Raw genomic sequence first — 22,922 nt, forward strand, 5'->3', positions numbered from 1 at the left:
ACCAAGTAACACTCTTTCTCTGATGAAGTGCTCTCTGACATCAATGTGCTTTGTCCTAGAGTGATATACTGGATTTTTGGCCAATGCTTGAGCCGATTGATTATCACAGTATATTGTTGTTGGCTTTGACTCATCAAAGTAATTTGTTTCTGACAATAGTTTTCTGAGCCATATAGCCTCACATGCACCTGTAGTGAGTGCTCTACATTCTGCTTCAGTCGAAGACAAAGAAACAGTTGGCTATTTGTTTGACAACCATGATATAGCACCTTGACCAAGGAAAAATGCATATCCCTGTGTCGATCTCCTGGTCTCATGATCTCCACAAATAGTCACTATCACAGTATCCATGCAACCGTGGATGGCTTCCTTTGTATTCTATCCCAAACTATCTTGTACCTCTGATGTATCTCAATACTCTTTTGGCTGCATTCCAGTGAGACTGTTTTGGATTTGCCATAAACTGTGCTAGTGAGCTTACTGCATAACAAATATCTGGCCGTGTGATTGTCAGATATATAAGAGATCCAATGAGCTACCTGTAGTATCTGTCATTAACTGTAGGCTTTTCTGAATCTTTAGTAAGTTTCAAACTCTATTCCATGGGAGTGGCTGCAATCTTGCAATCTGCCATATGAAACTTCTCCAGGAGACTGTCAACATATTTGAGCTGACTCATGAATGTGCTATCTGAATCTCTCCAGAACTCAATTCCAAGACAATAGTGCATAAGTCCAAGATCTTTCATGTCGAACTCTGCAGATAAGTCTTGTTTTAGTTTTCTGATGAAGCTATCCTTGCTTCCTGTCACAATCAGATCATCTACGTACAAAAGTGCAATAGTAATGTCGTCCCCTTGAACTTTGTAGTAGAGAGTATGATCTGCATTGGACTTCATGTATCCTAGATCAGCAAAATACTTGTCAATTCTGCTATACCAACTTCTGGGTGCTTGCTTTAGCCAACCATGATGCATTTGCATGACTTCGCATCCAATTTCCTGCGATGATCATCATGTATGTGGGCATATGCTATGCAACCAAATATGCGGAGATGCCCAATGCGTGGCTTGTGTCCAGTGAATGCTTCATAAGGAGTCATACCTTGTATCGGTTCGGTAGGAAGCCGATTAAGCAAGTAGTTAGCTGTAGCTATTGCTTCTGCCCAATACTGATTCGGAAGATGCTTTTCACTAAGCATTGCTATAGCATTGTCTGCTAAAGTCCCATTCTTCCTTTCAGCTCTTGCATTCTGTTGAGGAGTATCTGCACATGTGAATTGTCTTTGAATGTCGTGATTTTTGCAAAAGTTCATGAATGATGAAGACATGTATTCACCTCCTCTGTCTGATCTCATGACCTTGATCTTTCTGCCTGTTTGGTTTTCTACCATGGCTCATTTTGGTATCAGTGTTACACTTTTGTGTTGGACACATGTCCTTTTCCACTTTTTAAAATAGTCCGTCTATAGCGCATCTATAGACATGTCTCAGAGCGCATCTAAAACCGTGTCTACAGGCGCATCTATCAATGCTCTAGCCTGTTTACATACACAGGCAGGCGTGTCTATAGATGCGCTATTGTATGCAAAAATAGACGTGCTTCTCAGACGCATCTATAGATGCGCTCCGACAATTTTAGATGCTTCTCTTCTCTTCCCTTCTCTTCTCTTGCCTTCCCTTTCCTTCTCTTCTCTGCCCTTCCCTTTTCTCTCTCTTTTTCTCTTCTCAGCTGATCAAAAATCTTCTTTTTTTCTTTTTTCCAATTCAACATGTGGCTAGGAAGCTCTTCAAGCCCACCTAATCTCCGGGAGTCTATTTTTAGGGAGTTATATAACCTTTTAGGGCACCCTCTTAGTCCTGCGGAGTTATACGGCTACATGACGGATACTCTAAACACCCCCCAGGAGTCGGTACTACAAACTCCAAACCACCCCAATCCCACACCAGCTGAGATTACCCCAGCAGAGTCAGCACAGCCTAGCTGGCTACACAGCCGAGGCCCTTCCCCCATGCCATCTTATGCCCCTTCCCCCATGCCGTTAGGAGGTCCTTCTATCTCGTAGAGCCATCGGCGTACTCCTGTGTAGTCGAGACTCGGTTCTCCACCTACGAGTGGTCCATGTAGTCCCGTGTAGTCTCCAGCTACGAGTGGCCAGCGTACTAGCTCGACACGACATAGTAGCTAGCATAATAGCAGGGAGACCGGTGGGGGATGCATGGCACAATGCTTTGGGAGGGGTGGTGGTGGGGACGATGATGATTCAGATGATTTAGACATGCCTCTGAGTGATGGTACGATCTTCAATGACATCACTCAGACAAGAGGCATCTTGATGGATGCACGGGGGAAGGACATCATGGCCTTCATGCGCTCTGTAATTTCTAACAATTACATAGATTGCTTTATCCACTAAAAAGACGAGCCAAAGAGGTTGGTTGATGAGACCCTCACTACTGTTCGCTCTAGGTATCCTAACCCCCCCAATTATCAGTTCACAAATAAATGGGCCAAGTCAAAGATTGTTACGATACTTGGCAATAAAAGATCTTCGCTTAAGAGGCAGGCGCTAGCGGAGCTTGCCAAGCTCGAGGAAGGTCAACCACCAAGGGGCCCGCCCCACACCATTCACAAGCGTGAGTGGAAGAAAGTAATGAATTCAGCGAGGGAGGACCCCAATCTGCAGCACATGGAGGCACGAAGGATCCAAATGGAGCAATATGGAAGCATGCATTTTGGAGCAGGGGGTGTTGAATCATGGGAGGCCCAATTTGTAAGTATCGATCTCAAATTATATTGCTTATGTAGTTTATTAGGAGGTTGTTTCTTTGTACTAACCCCTCCGTAAATTGTGTCGTCTTGCAGCTTGATATCGTGGGCAAATACACTACTCCTGTCAAGATAGCCTACCACGGCCACCATCGCAGAGGAGATACATAGAAGCACTTCTATCATGATGGGTTGATTACTGAGGAGCAATATATCTGGGCTACTGGAGCGTCCCCCGAGGTATTTGAAAGTAATTAAATAATGTCAATATTATAAGTAAAGATTTGATTTTTCATACATTGATATATGTTGTCCCTTGTTTATAGGCCCCTACACAAGAAGACGAGGAAGAAGACGAGGAAGGAGGCAAAGAAGGGATCGCAAAAGGGAGCGTGAAAGGGAGCGAGGACGTGGAGGACTTAGATTAGTCATAGAAGTAGTGCTAGCTACTCTTTTTTGTACTTAAAGCCACTGGCTTGGCTTCATGCCTCTTGTATATACACTCCTCTTATTTTTTGTACTTGAAGCCACATCACGTGGCTTAGCTTCGTGCTATATGTACATACAAGCACTTTTTGAGCTTTCAATTTTCTTGTGCAATGTTCTATCAATTAATGCCTTGTGAACTAAACGTTTTGGAGTTATGATGTTTTATTTGGAATTGTAATTGTCGGCTATAGACGTGGTTGCAAGAGTGCTAATTGAAATGCGGTTGGCTGTAAGAATTGAATTACACAATGTGGAAATGGGATTCCTGTAACTACATAGCATACACAACATACACAGCATTCTATAAATTTAAAAAATATTATGTAGCGTGTCTATTAGTGCGTCTATAAACACGTCTATATATACGTCTATCTGTTCGAGTAGCGTCTATTTGTGCGTCTATAAAAGAATCTATAAGACCCTTTCCAAATGCATCTATACACACGTTTAACGATGCATCTGTCTGTTTTTTAAATTTTTTAGCAGAGCGTCTATTTATGCATCTATATATGCGTCTATACGTGTGTTTGTCTGCTATATAGACGTGCCATTAGATGCGGGTCTCTAGACGTACAAATAGACGTGCAAATAAATGCACCCGTAAGTTTTTTTTTTAGTTCAGTAAACGCATCTGTGTGCACGTCTGTGGATGCTTTGTCTTGTTGTGTTTGTGGTTAGCTGTACTAGTAATGGTACACATAGTTCACTTATGCTACATGATATTTTATTATGTTTGATGTGCTATGACATAGTTTGCTTGTGCTATCTGTTAGCATGATATGGACATGCTAAGGTAATATTAATTATCGTTTGCCATATATATCAGCCACAGTAAACATGAGATTATGATATGGACATGTAGTGCTTGGATTTCTTTTTGTGTCATATATATCTCTTTCTCTCTTAAGGAGAGCTTTGGGGGAGGACTATTGGGAAATCCTCCACCCTTAGATTAAAATTGAAAATTTTGGGCCATTGGATCAAAAAAGTGGGACACGTGGATTCGAGACAAGTGGATTCAACGTGGGCAGTTATGCGCGCATCTCTCTGCATCACCATAGCTTCCCTGTAGCTCGTGATTTTTGGTAGGTCATGGAATATGATTAATGCTAAGCGAGAGTTTTGTTTCCTCGCAATTGTCGGGAGAGTTTTGTTTCCTCGCAATTATCATGAGAGTTTCATTTCCTTGCAATTGTCATGAACCAGAGAGACTAATCGCAAATTAGAGAGACAGAGAGTTGAGGCTAAGCCTTCCGCTGGTGTGTGAGTTCTGGTTGTGTGCATCGTGAAGAGGAGACAGAGACACTTGAAAGGCTTGTGAATGAAGCGAATACCACAAAGCCACGCTATGTCCATTCGTTGGCTTTTTTCTCTTGCTCTTGCTACATGTACGATGCGAATAAATCAATTGTTGCGATGCAAAATGTGCAGATCGGAGCAATCATTTGTTGTTGTGTGTGTGAGAGACGTGAGAGCCCAATCAGCCTAGGCTGACATCAATCGCCTACAGGAAAGGAGAAACAAAACACCAGGCATGACAGAGCATCAGCGCAGTAGTCTCAGAGACGTTCAAAAGATGAAGCAACGCAGTTTCTTGAAGAAAGAGTCGATGAAGCTTACCGCGAAAAGCCCTCCGTCAAAGAATAGTTGGAGCAGCAGAGCAGGCTTGAAGGTGAGTAGCTCAAAGACTTGACCAGGTTAGTAATCTCTAATCATTGCTCTAGTTTTTATGTTCTCATTTCTCTGGGTTCGTTAAATCAAAGAGATCCTCAATGAGCAAGGCCGTGTAAGGGAGCATGAGCAAAACGAAGGCTACGGCAACAGCAAACTCAACAACAATACCACCACCACCATTTTACTCCGTGGCTTTCCACGTGCTGCCCACTAGTGAGCACATAGTTCATTTGTGGTACATGATATCTTATTATGAACATGCTATGTTTTATGTAATATAATGTATGATTTTACAACATGCTATATACGCATAAGTTCTATGCTAAGTTTTCATAGACTATTTGGATTGCTCTATGACTTGCAACCAACTTGTACTATTTCCCAAGAAAGGGTGTGTTGTGAAACCTCATAGGAAGTAAGCTCTAAGCTCGTGGGTTTCAACTCGGAGAAAAATCATACTCATATACTGGCTATGCATAAAGATGTGCAGACAACCTGGGCATCGCCCTTGCCACCAGCTGCTGTGCCATCGAAACCGTCAGGCCAGGCTTCTCCCTCATGTCCACACTATCGATCTGTGACCACTCGAACCCCTGCACCAGATTTACCAACATCAGATGCACCATGTTCATTCCCAACATCCACCCTGGACATGATCTCCTTCCTGACCCGAACGGCAGGAACTGAAAATGCTGGCCTCGCACTTCTATATCGCTTCCCTCGAATCTCTCTGGCCAGAACTCCAATGGTTTCTCCCATACACTCGCATCCCTGCCTATCGCCCATACGTTCACGAATGCGATTGTTTTGGCCGGGATATGGTACCCAGCTATCACGCACGGCCTCGTCGATTCATGGGGTGTCAGTAACGGCGCAGGTGGGTGCAATCTCAGCGTCTCTTTGACCACTGCACGCAGGTACGGCAACTGAGTAATGTCGGACTCTTGAACGAGCCTTTGATTTCCCACTACTGATTCTATTTCATCTTGGAGTTTCTTCATGACTGTTGGGTTTCTCAAAAGCTCTGCCAGTGCCCACTCAACGCTCAAGGAGGCTGTGTCTGTTCCGCCGGCATACATATCCTGTATTGAAATGTAAAATGAAATGAAATCATCTAATACGAAGAGACGCAAGTCTCTCTATAAAACAAACCAAACAACATCGAAACGACATAACCAATTTGCATCGCCTGTTCTTCTATCTCTCTCCGTGTGTATGAATCGTCTCCTCTACGCTTTTCTATATCCTGACGACAAGCGTACATTGAAGGCATGCGTTAGCGAGCGTTTATTTTATGGTTGCGGTTTTTTAATGTTTAGACACAAAGTTGGCATTTGATGAGGAGTACCGTCAAGACCGCCTTGATATTGTCATCTGTAATCGGCGCGTCCCGCAGGCTATCTTCTGAGACAGATAGAAGAACGTCCAATAAGTCCTTAGGACGATGAGAGTCCTTAGGATGATGAGACTCCTTGATCCTTAGCTCACGGCGATCATCAATAATTTTCTGGAAGGCGGTGCTAAAGCTTTTCCTCACTATCTTCATACGTCTCACGTAGCCTTGCAAATCCATCCATTGCAGGTATGGGAGAAAGTCCCCAATATTGAACGCGCCAAAAAGAGAAAATACTTCTATCAACAGCTCGACAATGTTTCTGGAGGCACCTTCGGACGTGCTGATCAGCTCAGAGAATGTCTTCCCGAGGGTCATTCTGGAGATAATGTTATTTGTTGTAGATGACAACCTTGGATGTAGCGTTATTTCCCCTCCCGTGCTGCTGTCTTTCCAAATGGATCGTATCATGGCAGCAACTTCCTCTTGTCTCATAGGCCTGAAAACTTCGAGCCTCTGTTTACTGAAGAGATCCGTAACACAAAGTTGGCGCATCAGGCGCCAATAAGGGCCAGAAGGAGCAAAACCGATGTCTGAGCGATCGAACATGATGTGGACAGCCGCCGCTGTTCGCATTCGAGAAAAGAATGCGAGGTCGTTCGTTTGTAGTATTTCCCTGGCCAAGTCAGGTGTGTGTGCGACGATAACAGGGACGGAACCAAAGCGGAGGCCTATCAACGGACCATAAACTTTGGACAATCTGTGGAACGAGAGGTGCGGCAGTTCTCCGAGCAAGTGCAAGTGGCCAAGAATGGGCAAGGAGCGAGGGCCGGGCGGGAAAGTGGAGTTGCGCCACCTCGTGATCAAGAGAACAGAAGCAATGAGGCAGACGATGAACGTAGGGAGGAAAAGTAGCATCTCCGCGCTCATTTTGCACCAAACCATGATCATCTTGCAGTCAGAAACAAGGAATCAAGTGGGGAGGTCAAGAACTGCAGCTGAGAGTCTCTGGAGCTGCGGTCTTATAAGTTATAGTCGTGATTATATTATCCTAATCGTGCAAGATTCATGTAGCTATCCGTCATGCAGAAATTCGAGGATGCTTAGAAATAGTCTTGTAGTCGTGATTATCTTATCCTAATCGTGCAAGATTTATGCGGGTATCCCGTCATGCAGAAATTCGAGGATGGATGCTTAGAAATTCAAGGCATTGCGTGTAAGCCAGGCCCTCCGTCTGCCCGTTTTTCTTTCGAGTTACCTTCACATCAATAATATAGCATGTTCTAACATGAAAGTCCACTGTTTTATTACTTTATGCACGTGGATGTAGACTTCCTTGTCTTCCTAAAACCTTGACAGTTTATTGAGTTACCCTCACATAATAAAAGCATCATGTTCTACGTGCCTTATGACTTTATGCACGGGATGTAGACTTTTTTGGCCTGTGAAAGGTAGCCTTAGTAATGAAACTCTTGTTTGAACTTAGTCCAAATTTAGGCATATTACAATTCAACTACAATTTAACTTTGACATAACCCCCCCCCCTCTCTCTCTCTTCCTTCTCTCTCTCTCTCTCTTCCTTCTCTCTCTCTCTCTCTCTCTCTCGCCGCGCCCAGCTTTTCACCTTCTTTTCCACGCTACACTTCTCAGGCAAGTCTTATGAATTATTTATGAGCATTCACCTTCTTTCTCTTCCTAAAACCTTCAAATTTAATTATCTCAAAACAAAAAATGTGAAAAATCCCGCCTGTTATTGATGAACATTGCTCTAAGCCAATCATGTCTCTTTCAACCTCACACTTCCATCTCCCATTGCCTTTGTTGAATCGAACAGTTCTTCCATTAGACTTTCCACTTCCCACATGGTTGCCACTTCCTTTTTTATTCATTTTGCTTGAGTAGCTCTATAAAGTAAAATGGCTCACAAGCCATTCCACCATTAAAAATGACTTTGTTGGAAATGACCTTGGGAGATGCCTTTACTTTATATTATAGGAAAATATATTGCTAGGATGTAATCTTATGAGAAGGTAGGTCCGATTATAGAAGTATGCACTAAAGTAATAGAAAGAAATATAGTATGCACTAGAGTAAAGAGAAATGGAGTAATTATTGAAGTATGAACTATGGGGTAGGACTAGTTATTGAAGTATGCACTATAGTAAAGCAATATAGAAGTATGTATTGTAGTAAAGCAAAAGGTAAAACTAGTCATAGAAGTATGTACTATAGTCTAGCAAAAGAAAGCAATATCTAGAGATTCCCTGAGGGTCATTTATTAAAGCAAAAGTTAGAACTAATTATTGAAGCATGTACTACAGTAAAGCAATATAGAAGTATGTATTGTAGTGAAGCAAAAGATAAAACTAGTCATAGAAGTATGCATTAAAGTATAGCAAAAGAAAGCAATATCTAGAAATCCTAAGAGATCTCTGAGGTTCATCTAAGAAGTCCATTATGTCTTGTGTTCTTATGGTTGATGAGGGTATGGGAGAAAATAAATGCTTCATCTTATCCTCATGTTCCAAAGCAAATGTCTTCCTCTCAGCTACCTACCATGCAGATTTGGCAAGTGGATGTATGAGCTAGCCCATGACAAGTTCTCTTTAGACATTCTAGTAAGCATGCTATGTAAGCTGGCACTTGATAGCTTCTCTAATCTGGTTTCCAATACAATCTTTATCAGGACTTTGTGAGTGAACGTGACTTTTCCCTTTTATTTCAACAAAACTTTATCCATCTTTTGGCCACTTGAGCCTATGTATATTCTTGATATTGTACTAGCATGACCTTAGAATGCAAAGATATCTCACTCCTTGTTCATGCTTTAATAATTATTGAAGGCTAGGCTTTGTTTAACAAAGAGCATGGTGGCTTGGGCTACACTGATTTCTTGACTATAGTGTGTGTGCATCTTCTTCTCAAAAAAGCCTTTGTGCATCTTTGACCTTAGAGATCTATCCAAAAGAAAAGTTGTGTTGATGACCACAATTGCCTTAACAATTTTTCCCCCTCTCATTGATGCATTTTTCATGGTTCACTTCCATGTTGGAATTTAAGGTGATCAAAGTTTAATTCCCACATGGAAGTGAACCATGAAAATTGCATCAATGAGAGGGGTTAAAGTTGTGTCATGAAAATTGTGTCAAAGTTAAAGTTGAGGTCTAGTTGAGGTGATGAAAGTATTGTTCAGTAGTGGGAAGTTGAGGTGATCAACAATCTCAACAACTCAAAGAAAACTAAAGATGTGCTTATTTGACTATAAGGAAACTTCTATTAGCTAAGAGGTTGCCTTAGTCGTGAGAAAACAAAACTCCAATAAAATTTGTTCATTTTGCTAGAAAGTGTACTCGATGGATGTCCTACCATTAATCTTTAGCATCCTTATTTGGCAAAAGTCTTTTCTATCTTTCAAGATTTAAACTTTGTTTACTAATGATTTCCCCTTGTTTGTGGCCTAGGATATTAAATTAATTATCTACCTACGAAATCCATGGCACTAAAGAGGAGATCTCTTTTGCAATCATATTGACTTCAATTCACAAAACTAGTAGATAGTTCCCATATTGTAATATTTTTCTTTAATGAGTTTACATCATCTCTCTCTCTCTCTCTCTCTCTCTCTCTCTCTCTCTCTCTCTCTCTCTCCAAGATAAACATCTAATGATCCAATGAGGGCCCTACCTTGTGGGGGGCTGATGTTGATTATTTTCTTCTTCTTCTTCTTCTTCTTCTTCTTCTTCTTCTTTCATCTGCAATAAAAACAAAGAATGTTTCAATCTTTTTTGTCTCAATGCATTGAATCTAGAACTTCTTAAACAATATGCAATAAAAGTGCTTACAAATTCAGGCTATATCTCTAAAAAGTATGTGTCCATCATATATTTTGCACTTATTAGAGTCCTCCATCCATAAGAGAAAGGATCCTCCTGTTGTGGTGTTTGTTTTATCAAAATAGAAAGCTAAGATATATATTGGACTATGATGAGTGTAAAAATAAGAGAGAGATAAAGATAAGTCACAATGATTATTGTACCTGCAATTGCATTGGTTCAGTTGAATCTAGCATTTTAAATTTGGATCACGGAGGTCTAGTGCATCCATTAGTCTTTTGAGATAGCTGCAATGGGAATGAAGGGTGACAAAATATAAAATTCATACTTCTGCATGTAAAAGCGATATGGCTGACTTTTTAAGAGAAAACCTGGAAATTGCATTTTAGAGCAAAAGTATGGGGAATGACTAACTTACAATTCTAAATCCTGGTGGGTGCCTTTTAAGGAGTTGAAGGTATAGCATAACTTTTGTTGTATGTCTATATGCACCAAACTCCAGTGATTGCTGCAAGAAAAACAAAAAACATGAGGGGATTAGAACAAGAGGGTGTAAATACAATTTGAACATATCAGGATTTTGTCAATAGAGGGTAGTAGTGGAAACAGGGAAAGAATTAGGGGCGAATTTTAGCCCAAGGGCTAATTTAGAGGCTTTCCCAAGTTGGTTGGGCTAATATTTAGAGGTTTAAGTTTGATAAGTTATCCCAAAAATAAAGATGGGCTAATATTTAGAGCCTCAAATTTGATAAATTCGCCCTAAAAGTGATAGTAGGGCTAATATTTATAACTCTATATGGGGAAAGATTCACCCATTGACCTACACTATCATAATCTTGTTCCCTTCTTATTTTTTACCCTGAGTGGAAAAGGTCAGGGAACATCTTATTTTTTACCTTGAGTGGAAAAGGTCAAGGAACATACTCTGAACAATATGGGAGGAGAATCATATCAACCACATCCAAATTACAAAAATGAAACCACTTGGAAATTATCCTTCAACTTGAAAGATATAGCTGGATCAACTATATACACAGAGTGCTAAAGGCTCTGGTGGATCTGACTCTTCAAAAAACTACAAAAACCACTTCACTTAGCCTATGAAAAAGTGAATGCTACAAAGACATAAACACAATTGACCTAGAAAGATATACTTACTATAGAGATGCAAGCATGAATGTGCAAGTGACATGTTTTTCTTTTTGTGCTAAGGCCATGATGCAATCTTCTGTCAAATCCCAGGTCAGGTCATCATTCACAGTCTTTACAGATATTATGATCCTTGATCCAAGTTGTAGGAGATCCTGCTGAACTTGTACCTGCCTCACTAATGTCTAGGATTCCAAGACAGACATTGCTTCTTTAACTCTCTCCCTGAGGGACTCTTCATAGGCAACCTTGCCTTTGGTCTCATGTTGGTGAGTGACCTCTATGATCTTTATTGCATCTGCTTTAGGTTTCCTGGTTGGAGGTATCAATAGGATATCTCTCATTTTTAGATCATCCCAATCCTCTGCATTAAGGATCTTGTCATATCTATACTTGACCCTTACAAGTGTTTGCATGTCTTTTTTCATGATAGTCACCCTATGTGCATGTGCTGCTACCATCACAGTGTCTTGGAAAAACTCTATAAGCCACTCTTTAGCAACTTTTTGGAGAGCAAGTAGTGCAGTCCTTTGCCATCTAAAGTCCATGTGCCAGTTGATGCATATTGCCCTCACAAGCCTCTGGAATGGTGCCATGGGAACTGCATGACCTATGGCTTTCTAAGCCTTCTTGATCTCCATCAAGACAGATCTACTTTGGTTCACTCTCTTCTTCCTATTCCACTACAAGGCACAGGCCCTTTTTCGACAAAAATACCGACCTTTTTTACACTAAAAAGTTTTTTTTTAACGGGCACAAAGGTCGGTATTTATGTCGCTATAAGCATCGGAAAAGAATGGTCACTATATAAGCGTCGCTATATAGCGATACTAGTAAACATCGCTATATAGCGACGATTAACAAAAGCTTTAAAAAAACATTAGTGGGGCTAAATAGGGCCACAGCAAGCCCTGTTTTGCCCCACTAATGTTTTCTTTTAAGTAATTACAAAAGAATGTTGTTTGTTACAAAATTTCCTTTGTGAAAAGGGTGATACAAAATCGCTCAAACGAGCCGAGCAATAGAAGCATATACATGTTGAAGATATACAACATTGTTTGTTATAAAATTACCCTTTCAAAAGAGAGGAGAAAAGAAGAAAAGAGGGAAAAAAGAGAAAAAGAGAGAAAGCATATGCTTATGAAAAGAGGAGAAAAGAAAATGAAAGAGAGGAAATAAGAGAGGGAAAAAGAAGAGAAAGAAGAGAAAGGAAGAGGGGAAAAGAGAAGGGTATGCTCATGCATAAGCATAAGCATATGAGCATAAGCATAGGCAAATGCATATGCTTATGAAAAGAAGAGAAAAGAGGATGAAAGAGAGGAAATAAGAGAAGGGAAAAGAAGAGAAGGAAGAGGGGGAAAAAGAATGAAAAAAGAGAGGGAAAAAGAGCATAAGCATAAGAGAAGGAAAAAGAAGAGGGGAAAATAAGAAAAGAGAGGAGAAAAGAAGAAAAGAGGGGGAAAAAGAGAAAAAGAGAGAAAGCATATGCTTATGCTTAAGCATGAGCATCTGAGCATATGCTCATGCATAAGCATAAGCTTATAAGAGATATACATAGACAAATCAATATGCTTATGAAAAGAAGAGAAAAGAGGATGAAAGAGAGGAAATAAGAGAGAGGAAAAGCAGAGAAAGAAGAGAAAGAAAGAGGGGAAAAGAGAAGGAAAAAAGAGAGGGGAAAAGAAGAAAAGAGAGGAAAAAAGAGAAAGAATGTGCTTATGCTTATGCATGAGCATATGAGCATATGCTCATGCATAAGCATAGGCAAATGCATATGCTTATGAAAAGAGGAGAAAAGATGATCAAAGAGAGGAAATAAGAGAGGGGAAAAGAAGAGAAAGAAGAGGGAAAAATAGAAGAAAAAAGAGAGGGGAAAAGCATATGAGCATATGAGCATATGCTCATGCATAAGCATAAGCATAAGCATAGGCAAATGCATATGCGTATGAAAAGAAGAGAAAAGAGGATGAAAGAGAGGAAATAAGAGAGGGGAAAAGAAGAGAAGGAAGAGGAAGGAAGAGGGGAAAAGAGAATGAAAATAGAGAGGGGAAAATAAGAAAAGAGAGGAAGAAGAGGAAATAAGAGAGGGAGGAAAAGAGGGGGGAAAGAGGAAGGAAAAGAGGAAAAGAGGGGAAGAAGAGGGAATAAGAGAAGAGAGGGGAAGAAAAGGTTCCTACGCCCATCACTGCAGCTAGCACTTAAAGGCTAGCTGCAGACCAATGCAAATAACAAAAACAAAAAAAGGAAAAAAGAGGAAGCACTTTCTTACCTGGAAAAGTCCCGCTCGGTGTTTCGTGGACTAGCCCTACAAAAGAGAGGAAACATACCATTTTTTAGATAACTAGTTAGAGGAAGGAGGAGTTTGGAGAAGCAACTTTTTAAAGGGATTGGATTGAGGGGACAAGCATAAGCCTACAAACAAGGAGGAAGCACGAAAGGAAGGGAAAGAGGAGGAAGAGAAATACCGAAGAGCAAATCTCGTTTTTTTGTCCTTAATCTCTGAAAATCAAGCATGAAAATTAGCACATAGGCTTAGCAATGCAAGGAGAAACATGCTTCAACTCTCACAAAATAAAATCTCACAAAAAATGAACCTACATTGCTTAAAGAGACACACCTTCTTAAAAAACTTCCTTTCACACAAGTAGAGAGGGAGAAGGTTGGAGAGGGAGCACAAGTGTCAATGAGAGAGGGGCTTGGTAGGGGTGAGGAGTGTGGGGAATAGAGGAGGAAAGAGAGGTCGCCGAATAGAGGAGGAAAGCATGGGAGGAGAGATTTTTGCTTTTCTCACAATAGAGTTGTGAAAGATGGCATCGCGCGGCGTTTTGGGCTTTAGTCTCCTAGCATCACTATATAGCGACACTGGTCATTCGTTATATAGCGACACTTATACCCTAAAAGTGTCGCTATATAGCGACACTCATACCCTAAAAGTGTCGCTATATAGCAACACTTAACCCTAAAGGTCGCTATATAGCGACCTTTAACCCTAAGTGTCGCTATATAGCGACACTTATATCCTAAAACTATCACTATATACTTATATCCTAAAAGCGTCGCTATATAGTGACAAAATAGGGCAAAGTGTTGCTATATAGTGATAGTTCAAGGCACTTGATCTAAGAAGAGAGGGAAGGAGCTCATGGGTGGCTATTTTTTGGATCTTAATGGATTTCCTTGCATTTTGTGTTGTGACTTTGAAGGTGTGCAAATGGAAGGGACGAGTGAAAGCTTGTTAGATGATGTGCCAATGCTCGGGAGTGCAGAGTGGCTTATGGAGAGGTTGTATTGTCATTGCACTCATTGCAAGTGAGAAGTACGACATCAATGCCATATTGGCATGCACCACTTGAGGATGTATGGGAAGGAGCCCAAACCAGTACCCACCGTTGGTGGTGCACATGGTGATGGATCATTGAAAAGTCAATGCTATTTGAGTTTGTGATTAATATTGCATGCATACACAACACGAAATCTTGAGACAAGATCTTATAACTACATGAAACCTTGAGACAGGATGAGGAGGGTGGTGTGCATATACCTTCACACTTTGAGAAGGAGTATAGTCTCCTGGATGTGCTAGATGATAATGAGGGTATCGTGGACATGATGGATTCTATTTTTAGGGGCAATGCAACTGATGTCCGAGTATGAGGCTGTGTACATGGTACCTTTGATAGAGGAGTTACAGATCTTATGGACAGGAGTGCGGGTCTTTGATATTTCCAGAGCTCCTAGACATACCAATGACATTTTTGTGTAGAACACATCGATTCAATGAGAGTCACACATGATTATGGAGTCATGGCTAACTTCACACAAGATAGCCGAGCAAGTGCTTCAGATACCAATCTTCATCCTCGCAGTTGGATTATTGTGGGACTATACACAAAATCTATGAAATTGATTTCAGATGATTTAGTATTCTCATTCTTGAAGTAAAATGGTTTAGAACTATTTATGACGGTCTTTGATGGTGGTACGTGATCCAAGTTGCACCACCAAGTAAGCAAATTTTTTAAGATAGAGATGTGGATATGGAGATGCCACTACCAATGCCAGATCCAATTGATCCAGATGGATTTAGAGAAGAAGATGAAGGTCACAATATGAGCCAAGAGGAAGATGTGCATAATGACATCATATGGGAGAAAGATCGAGATCACAATATTGAGGAAGAAGATGACGATCATCAAGAATCACCCGACTTTATTGAAGAAGATGATCAAGTCTATGGTGAACATACGATGCTAGAGTACGATGATGATATAGGAGATCAACTTAGTATAGAGTTGGAGATAGACTTGTTTGGTGCACTAGACTTGACTTAGCCAAGTCTCAAACATGGACATGAATATATGAGCTTCAAACTTGATGTACATGCTCTTGTACTTTTATTCTTTCAAATAATCAAACATGTATGAAAAGAAATTTTTTTTGTCATTGGGTAAAACTATCTTTAAAGGTTGGTATGGGGAAAAACACTCTCTGTAAAACGTCGTTATATAATGACCTTATACAAGTCTGGCAAGTGTCGCTAGCGACACTTTTATGTTTATAAAAGTGTCACTATATAGCGACACTTTTTAAGCCCGCTTTGCATACCAATGATTAGTGCCCCACGTATGCTAAACGTCAGTGCGTAACCATCGAAAAAGGGCCTATGCCTTGTAGTGTTCCTTTTGATAGCATGTGCACAGGATTCCCCTTCTTTGAGGATTTTGATATGGATGGAGCTGTGGTAGCAGCTGCAATGTTAGGTCCCTTGCCTTTCTTTCTAGCTGTTGCTTTGGTTCTTGCCATAGTCTATTGCTATCCTATCCTAAATGAAATCGTGTTTTTGAGCAAATAAACATGCATTGACTCAATGCCATAAGGCTATCCTGTCGATCATTGCCTTAGCTCTATTCCCACGAATCATTGCTTTAGCTCTATCCCACCAGTCAAACAAGAGTTGACCTAGTACCTTAGCTCTATCCCGCTGACCTGCTATCCCCACAGGTCGTCGCCATAGCCATATCTCCACAGGTGGTTGCCTTAGCCGCATCCCCATAGGTCATCACCTTAGCTCTATCCCCATGGGTCGTTGCCTTAGCTCTATCCCCATGGCCGTAGGGATAGCTTTAGGAATACCAAAATTAGGAAAGTGCACATTAAAATTGGGTCCTCGAGCATCAAGAAAGCCACAAGAGCTGTCGCCCCTTGACCCCACATCAAGGCAGACAACCTAGAATTGGGGCCTCTGCTATGCCAATGAGCACATGATCTTCAGGAAGAGCCCTACAAGCTCACCTTGAGCCTAAAGATAGTGCCTCAAATACCATCTTGTTGACCTCCATACCTAGCTTGGCATCCTTAGGGTCAATAAGCTCAAAAGTCAGTTCTCACTCATTGCAAGAACCACTACTAGGTGAATTATCTAGCTCAGAAGAGTTCTAGGGTGGAGACATGGGTGAACCCTCTAATGTTAGAGCCTCAGTGGATCTGAACTCCATCCCCACTAATCTCAACTCTCCCACCCCATCTACAGCAGTAGCTACATTAAGGGAAACCTTTTCCAATATCATGGGAAGGTTTGGATTGATAGACCCAGTAGAGTGACTAAACCCATTTGCTGGACAGACTAGGGCAATGTCAGAGGCTCAAATGCTAGCCCAACCACTTATGTCAAAAGCAATACTCAGGGAACCAAGTCCCATGATACCTAATCTCAATCAACCCCCATCGTACCAATTCTTTGATGATAGACAATCTTATGGGGATGGATTAGGACCCACATTCTCACAAGGGTCCCGAATGCTAGAGCAAACGGGGTAGAGGAGTAATCTTGAAGGCCCACAATTAAGACCCTCCACCTCAACGGCCCCTATGATGCCACCTTGGCAACAAAACATGGGAGATATTCCCTACCCAATAGGTGCCCCTTATAGGCCTATGCCTGCAGGGAAGATAGAGGATGTCTAGTCCAACGTGTTAGGCCCAACCCGACCCAAGTCACAATGCAAATGCCTAGTGGCTAGATCCTCCCATCCCAACCTTGTGCCATCTAATCCATGGAACCCTTCATCAGGACCACCAATGTATGGGACAGGGCCCACTATTCCACAACCTCCTCCTATATCGCAAATGGTCCTTACAAACGAAGCTATGAGAATCCTAGTGCAAGCGCTAGGAAGGGGGGCCGCTACTCCACCACTAATGTTTCCAAGAAGGGATACCAACCCCTCAAGGAGAAAGCCTATCACAATCTCCAAGATAATCACCAAGTTTATAGGAGAAGGAGACCTAGTCTCCCATGTTGAGAGACCCAGTCTCCCATGGGAGACCCCGTCACCCATGTTGAGAGATTTGAACAAATCTATGACACCTTTGATGATATCGGGGATTTAAACAATGTCAATGCTTTTAGCTTGAGTCTTGATGGCAAGGCTAGACAATGGTTTAGAGCCTTAAACCCTGAGGAGAAAATAAATTGGGACACTTTGTGTAAATCCTTCATTGTGGGGTTTGCCCCCAGTGGTCCCAAGTGGAATCCAACTAATCAGCTTTATGAGGTGAAGCAAAAGGACATTGAGTCCTTAAGACACTATATTGCCAGGATTAAACATCTAAATTCATGATGTGAACCCCACGGGAGGATGAGTGATGTGCAACTTCTACCACGCTTCCTCATTGGGCTACGAGATGCTAAGCTACATGATCATCTATTTGCTATGAATCCCACATCGTTTGAGCTATGCAGCAAGATGGTGATACGCTTAGGGGATAACATGAGGGAGAAGCCCCAAAGTGATAAATCCTTAGGTTCCTCTGATATGTCCCAAACGATAAAGGGTTTAACCTTAGAAGTAGCTAGGGATGCAAGCATGATGCCCAAAGTGCTCAACATGGAAGAGTTGGCCATGGATCTATTGAACAAGTTGAGCCAATGTTCAATGGAAGATAGAAGCACCAAAAGATGCTCCTAGTAACATATGGTGTGGGGCATGCAATGGGAAGCATCCCACTAAGGAATACCCTCGCCTTAGAGCCAGGCCAGCACTCTACTGTGCCCATTGTGTTCATTGGAGAAATCATGACACATCCCAATGTCATTATCCTAGGGTGATTCCTCAACCCATGTATCAACAAAGGCCGCATCTACCATCACCTACACCGCCCAATCCACCCAATCAGCCATAATTGGCAATACAAGGAGCCACATCAGCTAATCAAGGTCAATTTAGGGCTCAAAATATTCCATTACCCCTGCCAATACTAGGAACTCAACCACACCACCATGAATTACTCCCCTGAATCAAGTATTGGTGGAAGAGCTACCTAGTGATTGGGGAGACCCCAAACCTACCTTCAATGGAAACAACTGTGCCCAAAATGGTGACAATGCAAATCGGTCCAACATTATAAGTCACTACATTATACAAGATGACCAATACATTCCGGTCTACCAAACGATTCCAATTCCTTAAAAAAGGGGATATATGAACAACCTGGACAAGACACAACCCATTCAATGCCATATGTGTCAAGGGCCACACCCATCTAAAGAGTGTCCATATAAGGGGCAATCTAATCAGCCAATCACATATGCAGCACCGTCATTGTGCACTGGGTGTGGTGTGGACCATCTTTTTAAGGATTGCTTGATGAAAAGACGATGTAAGTCCATGAGCCTTAACTTGTTAAGCATTGAGAGAGGCCAAGTGTCATTAGTATCCTTGAATGTAATTACGAGGTTGCAAGCTAAAGCCCTTAATAAAGAGCTTTGTAAACAAGCCAAAAGGGATAAAGCTAGCACGTCAAAGCCTAGAGAGGCAATTGAATCAACACGAGTAAGCACCAAGGGTGCAACAAAGATTGGGAAGGGACAAAATAAGGTCATCATCCAAGATGGGTCGGGATGAAAACATGACCTCCCTAGCAACATCCTCCTCCTCTGGTGGTACCTTTTCAAACGAAAGCATCAACAAGCACCCACATGAGGCAAATGAGTCAACAATAATGGCTTCAACCCATGGCCAAGCCACAACACCTAAGTGTCACAGTGAATATCCCAACCCATGGATGGGGAAACAAGGTCTCACTAAGGCACATAAATTGGTATGCAAGTGCTAAGAGGAATGTGAGCAGAGGCTCAAGGCAAGCAAGAGTGCTGATACAATTCATCCAAGACATGAGATAAACACTCGAGCATCAAAAAGCCTTACAAATACCTGAAAGGGTAGATGAAGAAGGTGTGTCATGCCCTTCAATAGAGGGATCCACCCTAATGCAGTGGATGTTTGAAAAAGACCCCGCCTTGCAACTAAAGGAGGACGACAACATGTCCTTATATAGCTTAGAAGAGTCAAAATCAATAGGCATTGAACGTATCACTAGTCGTCAAGAATCGCTGGATTAGCCTCATTCCTATCCACTGAGATCAAGATGCCCATCATGACACTATTATGGGGTAATCCTACTCTATGGAGAGACCTCTTGGATTGGATGAATGGGCAAATAGTGACACCCCAATCCACTAATCTTGAGAATATTGTATCTCCCAATCAAGCTCAAGACCTTCCACGGGTTCTAGTTAACAAATTGGGCCAATACTTTGAGATTGATGACACGAATGAAGTGCTACCCATCTCCTTCCATTATCAGAAAGCTATGGCAATCTTAGAGGAGGAGTAGGTGTTAGCATCATCACAAGACAATGTTGGGAAAAGTGGGAAGTCTCGGCCGAGAGAGTACTTCCTTGGCTAATGGAGGCACGGCTCATCCCATAGGAATACTCAAGGACATTAAAATCAAAACCTTTGGTCTCACAGATTGGGTGTGCCTTGTTATAATGGATTTCCAAAACAACCCTAGGTATAAGGCTATACTAGGGAGACCTCTCTTGCGTATGGCAAGATTGATCCATGCTTGGCACTCCAACAATATTTATCTAAGGAAAGATCAGCAAGTCGTGAGGGTTGAGTGATCTCCAAACATGGAAGGCTCACACTAGGTCTGGAAATCTATTTGCAGTTGAATCGGATACCACCAATAGGTATGTGCCGGTAAAGCTGGTTAAAAAATATGAGAAAGAGGACAATGAGAAGAGTCTTGATGAACCTTGGTGTTCTCCTTTACCAAAACTAGAAGACTTACTTGATTGGATGCATACACTGGCAGTAATAGATCTACCAACTACTAAGGGGACTCAGATGATGCACCTTGATGATGAACAACTTAACTCCATCACACCTATTTACACCATAAGAGCAGTACTACCTAATCAAATTGAACTAGGAATTGACAATGCCAGTGATCCTAACGAGATAGATATGACTCCATCTCAACTTTGGGTAGAGCTAACATCAGCAAGTGCAACATGCCAAATACAAGCCATGGTAGATTGGCAAGCAAGCAAAAACCTCATCTCCTGGGAGACATTAAAGCATCTCGGCCAGGTACACCTTCAAGTATGTGATTCTGAAATTTAGTCTAGACAGGGTAACTCTATTAAGGTTATTGGTTCTGTAATGTTGAATTTTGCCTTGGACAATTACATTGTGCCTTGCAAGCTTTTTGTATCTCCTATAGGTACCTTAACGGAAGCGGTAAAAGATGGAACCAAGACATTTACAAAGGACTATTTGGTGATGAGTTGACCCAACAAGATGTGCTAAGGAACTAACAATCAGACCAACATTCAAGCACCAACATCAACATCCACTTCCACTTCTCAACCTTGGCAAGCACTTAACCAACAAAGAAAACAAAGAAGAAGAGCAACCAAGCAAATATGGGTCCAAAAGGATCTATTGAAGGCTCAAGGATACTTTGAGGGTGAATCATATTTTTGGATTCCAAAGAAACCTCCTCCTCTAAACATCAAACCTCACCATCGCCAACCACCCCCTCATGTAAACAACAAACCTCAACATCAAAGAAGAAGAAGACTCCATCCAACAATGGGTTTCCACAAGACTACTCGAGGCCCAAGGATATTACCTTGGCAACTCTTATATATGGGTACCCAAGCCTTGCCAAAGCAATCAATAGCCCAGCCCATCCATACTTGCCCTAAGCTTAAATGTACACCATCTCCATCACAAAAGTAGGAGTGGAGCCCCAAATCTAGCAATACAAAAGCATTAACGAGTGCAGATGCACCAGTAGTAGTCAAACAAGAACCTACTTTGCACAAATGCCAAGAACAACAAGAACTTACTTGCAAGGATAAAGGAAAAGCACCAATGCAGGAGGATCATACGCAAGGGATTTCATCTACCTCCTCTCAAGTAGTTACACAAGAACCTGTCTCAAAAAGGGAGATAGTAACACAAAAACCTGCTCGACCGCAAGTCTATCAAAAGGCATGTTAATTTATTGCATCATCCTCAAGGCAACTAGAAGTAACACAAGAACCTCTCTTGAAAAAAGAGACAGTAACACAAGAACCTACCAAGACAAAAGTTGAATCCACATTGGGAGCCACACAACAACCTTCTTTATTGAGCAATTTGGCATTTATCACATCAGGGTAGTGTAAGAAAATAATACGTCTGTGCTCAACAGATAACAGGATCTCGTACGCAAGAGAGAAAACAAGATAGTATGGAGAATCAAAATTTTGATTACTATAGAACTGATACAATAGATGGCGCTGCCTCCCAACCGTGCGCTCTTGTGAAAGAAGCTTCAATGGCATGTTGGAAATAGTAGAAGACGAAGGCTAGATGCTAAGGAATCAGGGTTGTTGTAGCCAGTGATGAAATGGGCTTCACGGGCTTGCTCTTATATAGCCACCAGTCGTATTCGGTTAGGCTCAATCGGGTGACTGACCCAGTCCGCCCAAAACGGTCGACTGGGGTCAATCCCGAAATAGGCCACCGACCATACGATAGAACCGGTGTGCAAAACAGAGCAACTAACCTACAGTCTCCGTTTGGCCCAGAGCCATCCAGGATCATCTGAGGCTCTAAATGGGCCCCGCAACCCGAGAGTGGGCTGCCCCGGGAAATGCTCCATCTACCCTGTGCGGTCAGTCAAGGGATGCCTTTCTGCACTTGCATGTAGCCTACTTGGCGGTGTGCCAACTCTCTGAAGCCGTCCAGCCATCAGGCCACACATGGCCCCCATCTGGTGTCCAAACTAGGACCTACCGGATAACCGAGCTACTTAAATGCCTTCTCCTCATATGGGGGGCTTAGAAGTAGAGTTAGCTGGTTCCCACGTAGTTACACGAGAGTGGAGCATTGATATCTAACACCCCCCCTCAATGTCCACCCGCAAGTGAACTTACTTTTTTGGCCCAATGCCAAGTCGATGAAGATGCCTCTCCAGCAAGTCTCTTCCAAGAGCCTTCGTGAAAATGTCCGCAGCATTCTCTGTAGTCAGACAGTACACCAAATCGACCTCTCCATCCATGATGAGCTCGCGTAAAGTGATATTGAATCTCAATGTGTTTTGTGCGAGCATGGAACATCGGGTTCTTTGCAATCACCATGCAAATTTGATTGTCACATGATAACTATGTAGGCTTGTTCTGCACTGCGCCCATGTTCCCCAAAGTCCTCCTCAACCACACTGCCTCACAAGAAGCAAAGCATGCAGATTTGTACTCGGCCTCAGTAGAAGAAAGAACAACTGTGGGTTGCTTCTTGCTGACCCATGACACAACTCCAGATCCAAGTGAGAAAT

At 42.0% G+C, this 22,922-nt stretch overlaps 1 protein-coding gene across 1 annotated transcript; it reads right to left on the reverse strand.

Moving 5' to 3' along the window:
* Positions 1–5,178: 5,178 nt before the first annotated feature.
* Positions 5,179–7,267, reverse strand: LOC147892771 (3,9-dihydroxypterocarpan 6A-monooxygenase-like). Its single transcript, XM_087387066.1, has 2 exons — positions 6,280–7,267; positions 5,179–6,013 (listed from the first exon to the last, which is right to left on the reverse strand). The coding sequence occupies exons 1-2, from the start codon at positions 7,213–7,215 to the stop codon at positions 5,402–5,404; spliced, it is 1,548 nt and encodes a 515-aa protein (XP_087243192.1). The 5' UTR covers positions 7,216–7,267; the 3' UTR covers positions 5,179–5,401.
* Between the last annotated feature and the right edge of the window lie 15,655 nt (positions 7,268–22,922).

Source organism: Dipteris shenzhenensis, chromosome 16 (genome assembly GCF_047967505.1).
Source record: "Dipteris shenzhenensis isolate YYH24624 ecotype China chromosome 16, Dip_SZ_1.0, whole genome shotgun sequence".
NCBI lineage: Eukaryota > Viridiplantae > Streptophyta > Polypodiopsida > Gleicheniales > Dipteridaceae > Dipteris > Dipteris shenzhenensis.

Excerpts from the sequence above, each read along its gene's own strand:
- LOC147892771 (XM_087387066.1), bottom strand. The coding sequence starts at position 7,215 with ATGATCATGGTTTGGTGCAAAATGAGCGCGGAGATGCTACTTTTCCTC. Across the intron at positions 6,014-6,279 it reads ATATCAAGGCGGTCTTGACG|GATATGTATGCCGGCGGAAC; the intron begins GTACTCCTCATC and ends ATTTCAATACAG.